Source organism: Oryx dammah, unplaced genomic scaffold (genome assembly GCF_014754425.2).
Source record: "Oryx dammah isolate SB20612 unplaced genomic scaffold, SCBI_Odam_1.1 HiC_scaffold_28, whole genome shotgun sequence".
NCBI lineage: Eukaryota > Metazoa > Chordata > Mammalia > Artiodactyla > Bovidae > Oryx > Oryx dammah.
The window spans coordinates 81,521,531-81,540,912 of record NW_024070212.1 but is presented as its reverse complement, the minus strand read 5'-3'; the positions used below and the strand labels follow the sequence as shown (position 1 = coordinate 81,540,912).

General features: G+C 38.2%; 1 protein-coding gene across 3 annotated transcripts in view; it reads left to right on the top strand.

The window, feature by feature from the left end:
- PATJ (PATJ crumbs cell polarity complex component) overlaps positions 1 to 19,382 on the top strand; it is a 392,470-nt gene that overhangs the window by 230,976 nt on the left and 142,112 nt on the right. For all 3 annotated transcript variants that reach the window (XM_040232710.1, XM_040232709.1, XM_040232708.1), the window contains exon 29: positions 9,598 to 9,689. In XM_040232710.1, the coding sequence (XP_040088644.1) occupies positions 9,598 to 9,689 (92 nt within the window). The remainder of the gene's footprint in view (positions 1 to 9,597; positions 9,690 to 19,382) is intronic.

Below are 19,382 nucleotides of genomic sequence, written 5' to 3'. Positions count from 1 at the left end.
CACACGGCAATGCACTTATCTGTGTCCAAGACCCTGTCACTTACTAGAGTACCCGGGGTATGTGTGCAAGAACCATATCTGACCGAGTAAAAGCAATTCCAGTCAAGTAACTTTCAGAGAATGGGTATCCAGAACATACTTCACGCTCAATACATGGCAGCTGTGGTGATGATGGTAATGAAAATTCCTGTTTCCTCATCACTTGCACAATGACTGTTGAATAAGTGAATAAATTGATAGGTATGACACATATCTATTACACTTTTATTGGAATATTTCTTGGTCTGGAATTTCTATTTTTTGAGACCCTGTTAATTGGATTTAAAATTTCTTAGGATTAAAAAAAACAACCAACTGTATAGCACATGGAACTCTGCTCAATGTTATGTGGCAGCCTGGATGGGAAGGGAGTTGGGGGGAGAATGGATACATGTGTATGTGTGGCTGAGTCCCTTCACTGTTCACCTGAAACTATCACAGCATTGGTAATCAATTGGCTATATCCCAATACAAAATCAAAAGTTTAAAAAAATAGGCAGGAAAAGTTGCTTATCCTGTGACTTTTACCCCCTATCTCCATACGTTTAGGAGTGGTTTCTAATTATTAATAGGACAGGCTTTTGGACTCAAACAGATTTGGCTCTAATTACTGGCTCTAAATACTGTGGTCAAGTTCCTAAAACTCATTAAGTCTCAATTTCTCCATCTGTAAAATGAAGTAGTAATGCATTCCTGAACTGATTTGTGTGAAAGAATAGATCTAAGATGTGTGTGTGTGTGTATATATGCACGTGTCGTGTATGTGCTTTGTATGTTGTGAGCACTTATAAGTGGTATTGTTACAAAGTAGTTATAAAATATCAATATAAAAACACTGGCTATCACCTTAAATCCCACCAGTCAAAGATACCATCATTATTGACAGTTGAGATCCTTACAGAGCTTTCTTTAGACTCGGACGGAAATTTTTACATAAACAAAAATAACGTGACAAATAGGTTACATTGTGTTTGGTCATATTCACTTTATAATGTTATCTTTATATGGCAATGGATTTAGATCTGTATCATTCTCCTTTACTTCCTTTTAATGACAACAGTTTTCCATTTATTGATGTATGAAGACAAATATAATAAACCTTTTGTTGGTAAATGTCTAGTTTTTCCTATTATAAGTTATAGCCATGATAAGTATTTTGACACCTTTCTCTTTAATCTTTTGGGAATAAATTCTTACAAGTGGAAGTACAAGATCAAAAGTTAAACCATAAGAAGATCCATCAAGTTATAAACACTTAGGATTTGTTTGTTTTCTACATCTATGTTAAAGTCAATAAGAGTGTTTATTAAAGAAAAAAGTTAACCTATAGATAATGTTTGCAAATGTAAAGTTTAGAATATATTTATAAGTGAATTAGAGAGGACTCTCAGATTTCATCAGCAATTTCAGTTACTTGACTTATAACTCAATTTTTAATAATAATTTATTACCATTCATAATAAATCATACTACTTAATAAAAGCATGGGTAAACGGTGTGTTGTTGAGTATATTTTAACATGATATTCAAACCTCAGGCAAACTTGTTGCTTGAACTAAATTTTAATTTTTGTGTAATTAATATTTCTAATCTAAGCTTAGAAATCAAAGCTAATTAACTTTTACTTCCAATTTGGTACATTTTTGAATAGACTTAATTGAGCTACTTACTCTCCAGTATAAATTTATATTCATGTTCAAATTAATTATGGAAAATTGAGTAATTGAAACCTGTCTCTTCATGATATTTTTGAATAATTTTATTGAAACAAATCTCATTAAGGACCTCTAAAGTGAAAATTTATGTAGTATAACAAAAGGATTTCTATTTATTTTTGCTGAATTGTTGTTGGATTAACCCTAATTCTACTTCTTCTATAAGTGAAGAGTAAAGTCACTCAGTCGTGTCCGACTCTTTGTGACCCCATGGATGGTAGCCTACCAGGCTCCTCTTTCCATAGGATTTTCGGGGCAAGAGTACTGGAGTGGGTTGCCATATAAGCTACACATAAAATATTGCAATTAAGTATTCCATCTCTAGTATCTAAATAGAATTTAGCTTAAATCATTGTTTTTTGTTCACCACCACTCCCCCTCCCCCTTGACCACCCCCTCCCCCGGCTCAGCTATAGTAGCAGAAACCAGCTCAGTTTTGGAAATATGGATCAAAATGAAAACCTATTATATCCTTGTTGGCCAAGAAGATGTTTGTTTAGGCTTTTTATACTATTTATAAGTTTTACAAATACAGATGTGTCTTATTTGGGGCTATTGTTTTCAGTATCTAGAACTGTTGTTAAGTTGTTCCTGAATGCTATTTCATTCAGCTGGAAGTTCAGAACTTTGGAAGATGAGCTATGATAAAATATTTGTGTCATTCTGGGACCAAGGATAATGGAACTGAGACAGAAGTTACTGACCCTGTGGAGGATTTCAGAAAGGCCTTTTGTCAGTAGTCAGAGGGCTTCCCAGGGGATGCAGTGGTAAAGAATCTGTCTCCCAATGCAGGAGACACAGGAGACGTGGGTTCAATCCCTGGGTCAGGAAGATCCCCTGGAATAGGAATGGCAACCTGTTCCAGTATTCTTGCCTAGAAAGTTTCATGTTCAGAGGAGTCTGGTGGGCTATACGTAGCCCATGGGGTTGCAAAGAGTTGGACGTGCACACACCCAGTAATTAGGAAAGAAAAACACAGATGGAAAAACCAGAATTATAGGTCAAGAGTATGAAAATCTCGTTTATACAGAAAGCCTTTTTCCTTTGTCCTTTTTTCCCCTTCTGAATGCCAAGGTAAATTACTGTGTGTCTGAAAGAGTTTAAGACTAGGAGATAGAGTCACACTTGGAGGTATAAATTAATGTTTAGAAATTAGAAGTCCCTGATAGTGTATTGGTAGAGACTTTTCATTGGTAAAGAACAGAAATTAGCTCAAGGCAATTTAACTCAAAGAAGGGGAATTGATTGGAATGGTATGTGTGTCCCTCCTAGAATCCGAAGATTAGGATGCCTGAGGGCCTTAGAAGGTGGTGGCTTTTCCTATCCCTTTATCCATGTGGCATATTATGGCTACATGAGGCTAAAAGAGAAATAGAGAATTGTTTCGTGTGGTTTGGCCCTAGTTTAAACACCTTTCAGAGGAGAGAATCTTGATGGTCCTGGCCTGTGTCATACGTCTCCCAGTTTTAGCCTGGGGTGGCATGACAAGCAGTACTAACTTGACTGTCAATCATGATGGATGGTGTTTGTGATGGGAAGGTTTGAAGGACCATCCCTTCTAAAGAAAAGTGGTTGTGTGCTGGCAGCAACCCCCCAAATCTCTACTACATCCCCAGTCTGGTCTGGCTTTCTCACTTAGTAATAGGGAAATCAAGATGAAGTGGCATAAAATATACTTCCAATTGTCATGGCTGGATGAATGTGGGAAAAACTATTTATCATCCAACCTGGGTTACATTTGAGAGAAGGCACACTATAAATAGCGGGAACAACATGTATAAATTGGATTGTCCCAGGTTTTAAAATATGGTTACCCTTGAATGGAAGAGTTGTACATCTCAGATTTTAACATAATAAATAGATTATTTAGAGGGAGTTGGAATACCAAGTCAGTACTAAGAGTTCTTTCTACCATTATTAGATAGTATCAAAGATAAAGATATATCCAAATAATCTATTCTTTCCATATATCATTGAGTCACTTTTGAAAGGAGAAACTTTGGGAAAGCACTTAGTTTCTCTACTTCTCAGTTTACTGGAAGTAAATGGAAAATAATATCTTTTCCAATTTCTAGATAATCTGAATGATCACTTACATTCTGAAAAGATGAAATATTTTAATTGTTTTCCTTTGGCTTGGGTTAGAAAAAAAGTTTAAAAGGTGGTCAATGTTTGTTTATTTCTATAATGAAAAAGTTGTAGTAAGCATATACTACTGTTCAGGGTGCAGCTTGTTTACACAAGAAGAAAGGTACAGTCGTACGGAACTACATACTACATTAGGGATTTCAAAAGCCTAACAGAGTTTCCAGGCCTTACCTCCACGCACTGTAATAAAATGCTTGATTCTGACTTGTGTTGTGCTGTATCACATGTTTGCTGTCTTGTCTAACTCTCTGTGCCCCCATGGACTATATCCCATCAATCTCTGTCCGTGGGATTCTCCAGGTAAGAATACTGAAGGGGGTTGCTATTTCCTCCTCCAAGGGATCTTCATGACACAAGGATTGAACCTGCATCCCCTGCATTGGCAGGCAGATTCAATTCTAACTTGTGTATATCAAAATTCAAGGGCCTAAGATGGTAGGTGTCCAGCGCAGAGTTTATTTAATAGATACCTTTACAAAGATGACTTTAGAAATCATCTGAGTTTTATGTGCATCATACAGATGATATGACCTCTAGGTGTGCCTTAAGAATACAGGGTTTTCAGCTAATTTTTTTTTTTCAACTAATATTTAAATCAAGCTCTTGGATGCCAGTTTCATCATCTGGTAAAAGTGCATAACACCCAGCCCTTCTAAGATTTAACTGTGAACCTGTGCATCAAGAGCTTTGCAGTGTTTGGCACAGAGTAAGCACTCAGTAACTGATAGCTATTAATAATTAGAATTAACCTGAAAACCTTCCAGGAGGTGTAAAACGCTTTCTTTCCTGTCTACACTATACTTGGAAGATGCCCTTTATCTATTGTTTAAACAACAGAAAACCGCAGCTTCTCAGAAATAGAGTAAGTGACAACCTAAAGTTAATTTGCATAAAATGCATCATATTCTTTCTAATTACTTATTGAATTTTTTCTGGAATGTGTTTCCTTAGAAATAAAGAAATATAAAGGTCACTTATGTTGTTGGAAGCTGTATCCCTTTTATTTACATAGTGAAGTTGCTTTCTAAACAAGATCTAGAGAACACAAAAGAGATCTTCCTCTCCTGAAACTCAGAGGACTGCTACTGTGTAATTTGTGAAGCCAGAAAAGAGGCTTTGTCTTGGAGTTTTTTAATCCAAAGATCTGCATTTTCCTTTTACATTTGATCCTGTAAAATCAAGTTTCACTCTATCTTCAGTTTCCCATTCTGTTCCCAGTTTTCCACTCAGTAGCAGAGTCTCTCCAGAGGCCTCTGAACATTGGCAGGGAGCAGCTGCCTTAGCAGTAAATGCCACAGTTGCTGGCACTGGAAAAACATCGCCAGCAAGCAAGCTGCCTTGCTGTTCTACCGCCAGGGCCTCTGAATATTCAGAAACAGCACCATGACAGACATACAACTTCAGATTTACGCTTAGGTAAATTAAAATTAATGACTTGGTTCCTTCGTTTTGGCTGTGATTTTTCCTTCTTAGAATAATAATGCCATGAGTTCTATTCTATCAAAATGGAGAATCGCAACTAAAAAAAAAAAAAGGCATATCCATAAACATGAAACAGCTCAATTTTCTATTTGCTCAAGTTTTTGCTAATTAAAAAAAAACAAAACAACTTTTTTTTTTTTTTAAAACGTCAATTGTGTTGAAGGTTAGAGCCCACCTCAGAGACAGCATCCTAGCAGTTGATTAATGGAAGTGTTCCTTTCACTCAGGGCTCTGTGATTCAGTGCCTCCTAGTTGATCCAGCACTGTATGCAAGCTATGTGTGAACCTGGGGAATACATAGAGGAGGATGCAGGTTCTTACCCTCAGTTACTGTCGTGTGCCTGCATTGATGCTCTCTCCCTGACAGTGGCTGGCTTTACCATGTGGGTGCAGTACAAGTGTAATAAGAGAAACTTTTTTAAACCTAGTGCCATAGAATCTGGGCTTCTCTGGTGGCTCGGTGATAAAGGACCTGCCTGCCAACGCAGGAGGCGCAGGTTCACTCCCTGGGTCTTGAAGATCCCTTGGAGAAGGAAATGGCAACCCATACCAATATTCTTGCTGGGAAATCTCATGGACAGAGGAGCCTGGTGGGCTACAGTCCACGGGGCCACGATGGATATGACTTAGCAACTGAGCACACACGTAGGCCACAGAGTTCAAAGACAGGAATGTTACATAGGTCATGGTTTAGGAAACACTTTCTGAAAGCAGAGTACAGACACAGTGGGGAAGAGTGCCAGGCACTGGTCAAGTGTATTCCATGCATCATCTCAATTTAAAATTGTGATTTAAACTTTCTTATTTTCAGTTCACTATCCATTAAAGAGATCAAGAAATATAGTTAGCAAAAAAGATGATCATGCTAGACATACTATGTTGTAGCCAGGCTTTGTCACTTAATATATTTTGGATATTTTTTTTATGTCATTAACCATGCCTTTTCACATTACTCTTAATGACTACACGACTTGTTTATTTTTCTAATAGCTATGTTAGGTAAGAAGATGTAAATATAAGAAAAATAAAACCATGAAAGTATTAGGAGAAAATATATGGATTGTGGGTACTCAAAAATTTTTTTTTAATTTTTTCAGAGCAGACAAATTGAGAGGAAGATTCAAGAGATGTCCTGTGTGACCCTTTCCCCAACACATGCACAGCTTCCCTCATTATCAATATCCCTTTCTGGAGTGGTGCATACATTACAATTGATGAACTTACATTGACCCATTGTTATCACTCAGAGTTCATAGTTTACATTAGCGCTCACTCTGGGTGTTGCACATTCTATGTTGTTGTTGTTTGGTTGCTAAGTCATGTTCAACTCTTTTGTGACCCCCATGGATGATAGCCCACCAGGCTCCTCTGTCCGTGGGATTTCCCAGGCAAGAATATTGGAGCAGGTTGCCATTTCCTTCTCCAGGGGATCTTCCTGAATCAGGGATCAAACCTGAGGCTCCTGCATTGGCAGGCGGATTCTTTACCACTGAGCCACCAGGGAAGCCCCTGTATGTTCTACATGCTGCGTGCTCGGTTGTTCAGTTGTGCCCTACTCTTTTTAATCCTGTAGACTGTTGCCCACCAGGCTCCTCTCTCCGTTGGATTATCCTGGCAAGAATACCAGAGTGTGTAGCCATTTCCTCCTTCAGGGATCTTCCTGACCCGGGGATCAAACCTGTATCTCCTGTATTTCCAGCACTGGCAGACAAATTCTTTACCACTAAGTCACCATAATGACATGTATCCATCATCAGAGTACCATACAGAGTTTGGGTGTTTTTAAAGATATGTCATATCAAAAAGACAGAAACCTTAATCCCTGATAGCTCAGTTGGTAAAGAATCCACCTGTAGTCCAGGATACCCTGGTTCGATTCCTGGGTCAGGAAGACCCACTCCAGTATTCTTGGGCTTCCCCTGTGGCTCAGCTGGTAGAGAATCTGACTACAATGCGGGACACCTGGGTTTGATGCCTGGGTTGGACTGTATACCCCACGGGGTTGCAAAGAGTAGGACACTGCTGAGCAACTTTCACTTTAACAGAAAAGGTGAGTAGTTGTAATGCTTAAAAGTTAAAACCTCTTTGGATATCAGTTCAGTTCAGTCACTCAGTTGCGTTCGACTCTTTGTGATCCCGTGAGCTGCCGCACGCCAGGCCTCTCTGACCAACACCAACTCCCAGAGCCTACCCAAACTCATGTCCATTGAGTTGGTGATGCCATCCAACCATCTCATCCTCTGTCGTCCCCTTCTCCTACCGCCCTCAATCTTTCCCAGCATCAGCGTCTTTTCAAATGAGTCAGCTCTTTGCATCAGGTGGCCAAAGTACTGGAGTTTCAGCTTTAGCATCAGTCCTTCCAATGAATATTCAGGACTGATTTCCTTTAGAACTGACTGGTTGGATCTCCTTGCAGTCCAAGAGACTCTCAAGAGTCTTCTCCAATACCACAGTTCAAAAGCATCAATTCTTCAGCGCTCAGCTTTCTTTATAGTCCAACTCTCACATCCATACATGACCACTGGGAAAACCATAGCCTTGACTAGATGGACCTTTGTTGGCAAAGTAATGTCTCTGCTTTTTAATATGCTGTCTAGGTTGGTCATAGCTTTCTTTCCAAGGAGTAAGCATCTTTAAATTTCGTGGCTGCCATCACCATCTGGAGTGATTTTGGAGCCCCCCCAAATAGTCTCTCATTGTTTCCACTGTTTCCCCATCTATTTGCCATGAAGTGATGGAACCAGATGCTATGATCTTCGTTTTCTGAATGTTGAGATTTAAGCCAACTTTTTCACTCCAAGATTACTGTAAATAAAATTTAAAGACATTATCTGATTTAATTCTCACTATATTTTTATGTAAAAGATGCTTAGATTTGTTTTAAAGAAGAACTGAGACAGAGAAATGACAGTGTGATCAGTAGTTTTCTGGGAAGCTGATTATCTTGGTGAAGAATAAAAGCTGACAAAATGAGAGACATAATGAAGCAGTGGTTCAAGTTTAGTCTTTGTAACAGCCTTTCATATGAATCCCAGCTTTACCACTTTGAGGTGATGGATGAGCTTCATTTTATGTAGTTAAAAATATTATATCTTCATTCCATCCTTTGAAGTGTTAATTTGTGTATACTTTATCACAACAGCTGTTAGAACAAAAATGAGACCTTTTCCAAGTGTCTTCAATTGCAACAGTTCAGCGGCATCCAGGACAGGCTAATTAAATGCTAATTACAGAAAGCATAAATCCCTTTTTTACCATCCCTTATATAGTATACTATACTATCCCTTAAATAGTAGAAGGTATCAAGGCCTCAGTTAAATAGAGACAATATGACATAGATCACCAACTACTTATTGAAGAGACAAGAGAGAAAAAGCCAAAACTGTGTGAGCTATTATCAAGTGGTTGAAATAAAATAAAAGATTGATTGTAGCTGTCATCATAGCTTAGCAATGGGAAAATCTGGAGTGAAGAAATTTAGAATATAAATGTTTTCAGATAGTATTTAGATGAATTCAGTGAAGTTAAAAAATCCCACCTTATCTTGGATAAGAGCAGATGTCTCATTCATTGGGTCCTGTAAAATATTCTGTGCAATTGATCTAATATTTGACTTAAAATGGGAACATAATATTTACATCCTCTGGAGTTACACAATTTATGCTATGTAATAACCTTGACACGTTTACAGAATCATGTTTAATGGGCCCTCCAGAGCTCTGATGAATACCACAGTTTGGTCTGTTTTCTGCGTTTCTTAGGAGTCTGGAAAAGCTGTAGGAAATGAAATATCTATCACAAAGCTTTTGCATCTAGCTCAACTACTACTCTCAAGTTTAGCCAAAAGGCCAAAAATTCTGAATTTAAGAGATTTTAGTAGCTGCTTAGAATTAGTTTTTGAATCTGTACTATGAAGAATGTCAAGATTTTTGGCATTAAAGAGTCCTACATCTACCCACTTAAAAATGAAGGAACTTTATTGTTTAATTCCAAGTATATGCACATATACTTGTATACATGTATATATATATATATACATGCATACATTTATACATATGTATACATACAAATGTTTATACATATGTATACATTTATATATATACATGTATACATGTATACATTTATACATATGTATAAACATATATATGTTTATATATATATACATGAAATAAATATATTATAGTTTCACAAGTGCATTTTTTTTTCACCACAGATAAACAATCAGATTCTATATGGAAGAAGTCACCAAAATGCATCTGCCATTATTAAGACTGCCCCGCCAAAGGTCAAGCTGGTTTTCATCAGGTAAGACAGATATGTCTGGTTTCCTATAACTCAAGATCTCTTCTGGAGATTTTATCTTATACATAAAATATGTAATACTATTTTATCTTTTGTTTGTTTAAAACTATCACTGTGCTCTAAAAATGTTTTCCTTTTGTAATTGTCACTTTAAGAAAAGTATATATGCTAAGTCTTATGTCTAACTCTTTGTGACACCACGGACTGTAACCTTCCAGGTTCCTCTGCTCCAGGCAAGAATACTAGAGTGGGTAGCCATTCCCTTTTCCAGGAGATCTTCCCAATGCAGGGATCAAACCTGGGTCTCCTGCACTGCAGGCAGATTCTTTAGCATCTGAGCCACCATGGAAACCCAAGAAAAGTATAGATTGCTTTGATTCTGAGGGGTTCTTGTTATGTACAGTGCATGATAGAACTGGTAGTTGAGGCTTATATTTGTATTTCTATTTTGAAAAATTCTTTCTTGATCTGATTATCCTCTTTTTAAATATAATAGAACATTCTAGCTTGTCATCCTCCCATCACCATCATTTGGTACATTTGCTACGTTTGCTATCTCATTAATGCCTTCATCAAAAAATAGGCAGGGAAAAAAAAAAAGAACCCAGGGAAGTTTTAGGAGCTTCATGTTAAGAGGGCAGTTGAGAAATACAGAGGGGAGAAGATGTGAGCTCTACTGTCTAGAGTTGTGTGGTCCATCTGGGGCTCCACATTTGCCCACACCTTATTTGCCATCAGACTGAGCCCTTTTGGTATAAGTGAGTCAGAACTGAGACCCCTCGTTGGTGGGAACCATCATTGCTCCATCAGACATGGAATGAGGTTTGAGTCCATTACTGAAATGACAGATAAATCCGAATTATTTTTAGAGGATGTAACTGTATGTTAACTATCACTCTGTTTCGTTGCCTTTGGGGCCTCAGTTACTGTCTATAAACTGGGGATTATAAAGCACTTACCTCATTCATTGTGGTATTTTGAAAATTAGAAATAACACAGTGTCAAGGAGAGAGTAAAGGCTTAAAGAAATGCTACCTGTCCTTATGATGGCAATGATTAATATTACTCTTCCTCTTCTCAGTAGTTACTTTTTAGTAAGACCCATCTGTTCCCAGGAGACAGCTGGGATTAAGAGGTTGTTTATTCCCAGTTTTGGACACTAGTGTAGATGATTGAAATATTCCTTCCATGCCATCACTTCAGCCTCACAGGCATAGCTGCTTTACTCCTGAAAAAGTCCTACATTAATGGCACCCCACTCCAGTACTCTTGCCTGGAAAATCCCATGAATGGAGGAGTCTGGTAGGCTGCAGTCCATGGGGTCATGAAGAGTTGGACACGACCGAGCAATTTCACTTTCACTCTTCACTTTCATGCATTGGAGAAGGAAATGGCAACCCACTCCAGTGTTCTTGCCTGGAGAATCCCAGGGACAGCGGAGCCTGATGGGCTGCCATCTATGGGGTTGCACAGAGTTGGACACAACTGAAGCACCTTAGCAGGAGCAGCAGTGACCTTTTATCTTGTTCATTAGCACTTTCTGGATTTCCAGGCTTTGTTGCTCTTGTATCTAGGGGGAGAAACCTTCCTCCTCCCCATTCGTGTAATGACAGTCTCCTTTGGTTTACTAACCTTTAAGTTCTGTTAGACACCAGTCCCTTTACCCTTCCTATTGCCAGAGGCTACAATTTAGTTAGATGATGAAAACATGAACAGACTTGAGAAAAGGTCAGCGACTCAAAAATTTAAAGTGTCCATCAATAGAAGTCCATACAAGTAAAGAGTTGAAGCCATTTAAGCTTGAAAACTTGGTTTAAAGCTGTGTGAGGATCACATGAGATGTTACGTAGCATTCAAGAGTGTCTGCACATCAGTGCTTGGCTCTTTGTGACCACTGCCACAAGGGATGTTATTACTGATTAACATTATTGTTATGTCTTTGTCATCTGTGGGGCCTTTATACTCATGCTGACTCATCCCATTTTAAAGGGAGCAAAAAGAGAATTGAATAGGATCCAAAGGAAATCATTTAATGCAATTAAGTAGTTGGGAAATAGAACTCCCTGCTTCAAGAAAGAAAGATTAAATGATTTGAAGTTATTTAGAAGACAGAAGAGAAAGCTGAGTAAAATTTTAATAATAGTAATAAAGTCCCATTAATTTAGTGTCTGGTAGTTTCAATTTTGGACTGTTCAGAAGGGATCAGCATCAAGGAAAAAATTTGCTCAGCAGTTAATGGTGTAAGTGTGATTGAGGATGCTGCTGAATACTTATTTACTAGACATGATTTTAAGCAATTTACAAATATCAAGGTACAATCAGAATACATCATCTAATTATTAACTTTTCTTGCATAGTCATTAAATTACTGTGTCTAGCACATAGTGGGGCTTCAGAAAGCTTTATAGAATAAATTTCCTTTCAACTCTTACTGAGCAATCCAGATCATATATTCTCCAAATGCAACAATCATAATAAGTTAGTTTTATAAAACTCCTTATAGTTTAGTCCCTCTCCCCAACTTAAGATTTTCTGTATCTTCTTTTGTAAGGAGAAAAATAACATGGGCATGATTCTGAACAATCTATTGTTGTATCTACTTTTAGATTGTCTAAAGGAAAAGGAGCTTGAATTGAAGCAAGAAAGATGTTCCTCTGCTCATAGTTTTTGTTTGATTCAATAGATACATATCTAGTAATTTGCATGCCAGCGCTTTATTAATTAATTAATGCTTAGTTTCTATAGGGAAGGAACTAATCATTTGACTAAGAACTCTTATCTAAAGTGATCAGTTCTTTTCTAAAGCAAAACTGAACTCTCAGGCTTAGTGATTAAAAAAGAAACCATCAGTTCACTCAGCCTGGGCTTGAAATTCACTCATGATACCACCGCTATTTGAGCTTGGTCAGTTTCCTGAGCTATTTCATAAATTGTTTAATGTATTAGTACATGTAAATTGCCTGGAAATATGGACTCAACATATATGGCTGCTATAGAGATGAAGATGATGGTGATGATGGCAGAAAATGTGGGAGGGGGGCAGGATGGAGGTAAAAGAGAAGGAAAGTAGTAGTTAGGGTGAAAGAAAGAGGAGGGAAAAAAAGAACCACTTCTCATATATACATTGTTTAATTCCAGAATCTTGACTATTTTTTGAGTGAATCACATTCACAGTTTAAGAATGCTCTAATTAACATCATAATGGTTAAGCACTGGAAGAGACAGCTACAGACATTATCTACAACAATTTCTAGTAAATGTTAGAATAAGAGATGAGGACACAGCCTACCTAAAATGTCTTTTAGTTTCCTGTCTGCTGTTGCTAGACTGCTGCTGCTGCTGCTTCTCTCTTGTCGTCTATTTTTAATGATGACCTGATATTCTAACAAGGAGTAGAATGCTCATTAATTGAGGAATGTACAAAGAGAGACCTAATTAACATGAATGAATCCTCATGTCAATATAATATAGTAAATTTTACTAAGTAATATTAAATAGGGCCAGAATTCAAAGCACTTAAGGAGTTAAAGAAAATCTAAATGAAAAAATTTTATTGTTCATTAGCTGTGTACATCACTAATAGGGGTAGCTTGGTAGATTGGTGTCCTATTCATGTGTGGTAACCTGTGCATTTATGTGCTAAGCAATATGGCATCCTTGCTTCTTTGGGCTGATTAACTAGTTCATGCCTCATTTAGAGACACCTTTCAACCTCTGCCTATGTATTACCTCCTTCAGACTATTGTCACAAGAATAGTTTTGCCTATTTTGGAACTAAATCCTGAAACAATTAAGTACTGATTTGTTACCAAGTTTCAAGCGGTTAGCACTTAAATCATCTCAGTACAACAGATGCAATTATACTTTTCTTTAAAATGGCATAACTTGCTTTGTGTTATGTGTTGGCTGAGTCACTTCAGTCATGTCCGACTCTTTGTGAACCCACTGACGGTAGCCCATGGCTGCAGGCTGCTCTGTCCATGGAATTCTCCAGGCAAGAATACGGGAGCAGGTTGCTATTTTCCTTCTCCAGGGGATCTTCCCAACCCAGGAATGGAACCTGCATCTCTTAACATCTCCTGTATCGGCAGGCGGGTTCGTTATCGCCAGTACTACCTGAGAAGCCCTTGTGTTATATAATGTTACTTTAAAAACCAATCTTTATAAATTATATTTCTTTGATTATTGCTTCTATATGGCAGTATTTCCTTCCTTTGTTGAAACTGCTGATTCCCTGTGCATTTCCAATATACAAAAAATTTTGGCTTTTATACCGAGTAACTCTTTTTCAAATTTATTGACAAGGGAGATAAGAATGGGAACTGGCTACAGGTTTAGGAGAATGAGTAGCAGTAAAATAATCACAGGAAGGTGTGAAAATATGCTGCAGGTAACATTTTAATTAACTAGGGCTTTTAGTCTGTATTGATATACGTTTGTGTAATCATGTCCTTGTTGTAACACTTGCCTTTGTTCATATACTAATTGACCTATAATTCAAAAAGTGGGTCTGTGAGTCATCAGGGAAAATGAGCAAGTTGCTGCTGTGTGTACATGACATGGGCTTCCCTGGAGGCTCAGATGGTAAAGAATCCACCTGCAAATGCAGAAGACCTGGGTTCCACCCTTGGGTGGGAAGGTGTCCTGAAGAAGAGAATGGCTACCCACTCCAATATTCTTGCCTAGAGAATTCCATGGACAGAGGAGCTCAGCAGGCTATAGTCCGTGGGGGTCACAAAGATTTCGGACACGACTGAGTGACTAACACTTTCACCTTCAAACACGACTTACTTACATAATCACTTTTGCCCTTTTCTCCCGCATTATTAGATTTTGGACGGTACTGTAACCATGTGATTGTGCCCAGTGGCACATCTGGGCTGTGGTGTACTCAGTGATTCCTCTCTAGATCACCTAGATGCATATTACACTGTGGGTGCTTACTATGTACCACACATTCAACTCTGAGATTTCCTATTCCATACGATCTCCTCTACACAAGCACTCCAATTTCAGTACAGGAGAAGCAGTGTATTAATATGATGAAGAATGAATTGCTGTATTTGGCAGTGCAAGGATCCAAGGAGATTAATGATCTCGCCTGCAGCTCTTGTCGTACCTTCCCCCACTATCGAAAATTAAATGTCATGTATAACAACTCACTCTCCATTACTTAATTACATGTGGAAAATGTGTACTGTTAAAAACTCCTGGGGCTAAAGGAGGCCACATGAAACTGAAACCCTTGGAAAGATTTAGTGCTAGCTGTCAAGCCCTACCGAGTGAAAGTGGACTCACCATGGGACCCACCTCACTGTATCCATTGAACACGTCTTGTTTTCATAATTAAAAAATACGGTGTGGCCTGTTATCCTCTAGTCTTGTCCCTAAAAGATGATATTGATTCTAAATTAATGTGAATGTCAAAGTAAGTCCATTTGAATAAGATCCTTGTTGTGCTCTTGCTTCTTTATGTCTAGTTTTGATAAATAGGAGAGAAAAAAGATTGTGGGATCAAGTATGAGTTTGACTTTTACAAGGAAACATTCATGCATTTATTGCATAAGTATTTTCAGAGTGCCTACCTATGCCGTGCTGTGGAGTGACACAGAGAACATAATTTCTGCCCTAAGGATGGACACAGAAAGTAAAACAGTCTGGTGCCTTATCCAGCGATGTAAGTGCCATGACACTATAGGGACATATAGGAGACACACCTAACCTGGTCTTTGTGGCCTGTTCCCTTAGGGGATAGATAAAGATGTTTAAGCTCAGACTAGAAGGGAGGAAGATAGCTGCATATGTCATTTGATGTGATTTCTGTAAATAAGCATTTTCTTATGCTCATGGATCATTACAGGATGCAGTGCCCCTTTTCAAGTGCACAGTAAAACATCATCCATGGCATATATGACAAAGAGCTTTGAGGAAGAGCCCCATCATTAGCACTGGACTATGTTAGGAGTTGTAGAGGGTGGAGACTCTCCCGCAGTTTCAAGGCTCTTCTGTTTCTCTGTTTAGTTGGCCTGTGTGATAGATCCATAGGTCTCTCAAATGCTCTGAAATCCTGACTCTTTCTTCAATACTTGTTTTCTGTACTATCAACTTTAAATAGTAATTTTAATTATAAATTTTATATTCATAAGTAGAATTTATAAGACTTTTAGTTCAAGAGCAAGGTGGAATTGGAGTGTTTTGTGTTTTGATCTTTTGTCAAAAGCATTGGAATTTATGTATCCAAATAAGAAAAATTATTCCCTTTGACAGATTGTGGTAACCTTGGGAAGTTGTATACATTTCATCCAGTTATCATTCCATTGGTCATACACTTCTGAAATCATCTTGAAAGCCCAAGACATACTTTTTTGAATATCTACAGTAGCCACAGATTTTCCTCTTTCGAGGGTGGTTGTAGCTAGGTTGTCTGAAATAACCAGAAATTTTACATGAATTCAGGTGTATTTAGTCAAGTGTATTTAGTCAGTTAGGTAAAGTGCTTACCAAGCAAGCTCATCTTTCTTGTTTGACTTGTAAAGGATCTTTGAAAGCCATTATTATTATTTCATGAATAGAATTGCAAATTTTGTTCTTTATTGCTCCTATTTCTTAATACCAGCTTGTGGGAATTATGACTATATGTATTTCACTTTTAGCACTCAGAAATAACTAATTGTGATGGTCACAGAGATAATAGGGGTGTTTTTTCTTTACATTTTTTTGGGGGCAATATTTTTACTTCTCTCACTGTAGAATGCCTGTTTTCCTTTGGTAGATGCCCCTCCCTTGAACACACATACATGCCCACAATGTATGTAGTATGATGAAAGAGTAAAAATATTAAATCTAGGTGGAATCTAAAGGAACCAGATCTTTCTCTCACTGCCAAGGTGTCACCAGTGGGTGGACATGAGACCTAAGTTTGAGCATTATGATACTTTAGGCTTAGTACAGAAAGCAAGAAATTTGAGTGATTTTATATGTATGGTGTTTATTCATGGAGTCATAGGGCCTTGATCAAAGGTGCCTGCTGTGATTTCATTCTTCCTGCTTCCTTGTCCTCTGGAGGTCTCTTAGTTCTCATTTGTTCTAAGTCTGATAATATAGCCTGCCTATGTTCTGTGAGATCCCAATGTCCCTCTAATAAATTACCTTTTGCTTCAGTTCAGTTCAGTCACTGTCATGTCTGACTCTGTGACCCCATGGACTACAGCATGCCAGACTTCTCTGTCCATCACCAACTCCTGGAGCTTGCTCAAACTCACGTCCATCAAGTCAGTGATGCCATCCAACCATCTCATCCTCTGGCATCCCCTTCTCCTCCTGCCTTCAATCTTTTCCAGCATCAGGGTGTTTTCCAATAAGTCAGTTCTTCACATCAGGTGGCCAAAGTATTGGAGCTTCAGCTTCAGCATCAGTTCTTCCAATGAATATTCAGAATTGATTTCCTTTAGGATTGATCAGTTTGATCTCCTTGCAGCCCAAGGGACTCTCAAGAGTCTTCTCCAACCCCACAGTTCAAAGGCATGAATTCTTTGGTTCTAAGCTTTTTTTATGGTCCACCTCTCACATCTATACATGGCTACGGGAAAAAGCACAGCTTTGACTATGCTGACTTTTGTCTCTGCAAAGTGATGTCTCTGCTTTTTTATATGCTGTCTAGGTTGGTCATAGCTCTTTTTCAAAGGTGCAAGTGTCTTTTAATTTCATGGTTGCAGTTACCATCTGCAGTGATTTTGAAGCCCAGCAAAATAAAGTCTGTCACTTTTCCATTGTTTCCCCATCTATTTGCCATGAAGTGATAGGACCGTATGCCATGACCTTAGTTTTTTGAATGTTGCGTTTTAACCCAGCTTTTTCACTCTCCTTTTTCCCTTTCATCAAGAGGCTCTGTAGTTCCTCTTCGCTTTCTGCCATAAGGGTGGTGTCATCTCCTTATCTGAGCTTGCTGCTGCTGCTGCTGCTAAGTCGCTTTAGTCATGTCCGACTCTGTGTGACCCCATAGGCGGCAGCCCACCAGGCTCCCCCGTCCCTGGGATTCTCCAGGCAAGAACACTGGAGTGGGTTGCCGTTTCCTTCTCCAGTGCATGAAAGTGGAAAGTGAAAGTGAAGTCATTTAGTCGTGTCCAACTCTTAGCGCCCCATGGACTGCAGCCTACCAGGCTCCTCCATCCATGGGATTTTCCAGGCAAGAGTACTGGAGTGGGTTGCCATTGAGCTTAAGTTGGCCTAAATTACTTTCTATTGCTTGCTGCCAAAGAGTCCTAATGAATAGGAAGGATGATAAAATTAGAGCTCTGAACAAGTCATGAGCAACCAGTGCAAGTTCTCTCTGCTTATATGCATGTCACATGTTGGCTTTTAGCCATGATCCTGAAAAGATATTATCCTTCAGACATCCTTAGCAGAACCATAAGACCTCGAAACAAGTCCCTACTGGGGATCCCCAGTATGACAAGTTTCCACTGCTACTGGCTCTTGAAATGAGATTACCACGATGATTTCAGAGAAATCAAGCAGGATTTTACTCAGTTTTATACTTGGTAGGAAGAGTCACCTTTTATAGTTCATGGCCTTTTGGTGAGGATTGGATGTCTGAATAACATTCAGGCTGTTCCTGACAGGATGAAGAGAATGGCTGTAAGTATCTACTGTACTGTCTTTAGAAAGAGTCTCTACGAGAAACTTGATAGGCTATCATTTATCCCATCCAGTCCTAAAGCTTCCAATATTAACTCTCCCACCAAACTGCACTGTGAGATATTTTGAGTCAACTTTTCCTCTGTACAATTGGCAATCATTATTTAGAACTTGCCTGGGGCCACCTTTGCAAACTGTGGGTCTAGATGCTGAGTTACTCCCAGCAGCCCTCATTAGTGATTGACATTGTTTGGAATGCCAAGGAAATAGAGGTCATAATTCCACTGTCATTGGACATTTATTTCAGATTCAGCATGGTCAGCTATTTTGGTGGTTTCTTCCAGTTGGGAATTAGAAACTATTTAGTGTGTTCATATGGTTAGAAATATCTCCTGGAATCTTTTCAGAAAGGAGTTTTGCTCCCACTGAGATGTAATGATTTGCTTTGTTTTACATGTTAACTTCTGGTTCATTTGCATAGAATTTTCCTGGATGAATGTTAATTTATTGTCATGTTTCAATTAATACAGCAAATATAGATTTTTTTTCCATCCTCAAGTATCTCACATCACTATTTTTAGTACAGTCAGAAAAAAAATTATTTAGGCCTGTTTAGTTGTATTCATATGTTCCTCATTTATGCAGCTTTGTGTGTATATGCACCTAAACAATGTGCTAGGCTCCAGATTGTAGTAGTAATCATTCTAAATAGAACAGGTTGCACAAAATTAAATCAACTTACTTAGGAATCCAGGTTGAATTCAGGCACATAGCTTCTACTTTTGATATAATGCTATTTTGTTGACATGAAATAAGATTCTACGGCTTTAGTGAAAATGAATTTCCAAGAGGCAAGACCAGATCTGTTCTGAAGACAAAATGATTTTAAGTGATAATGTAATTCAAATGTATTCTCATCACACTTGTACTTTTTTGTCTTAGTCAATTTTTTAAATTGTGATAAAATATGCATAACATAAAATCCACCTTATTAGCCATTTTTAAGTGTACAATTAAGTAGCATTAAGTATATTCATATTATTGTACAACCATCACCAC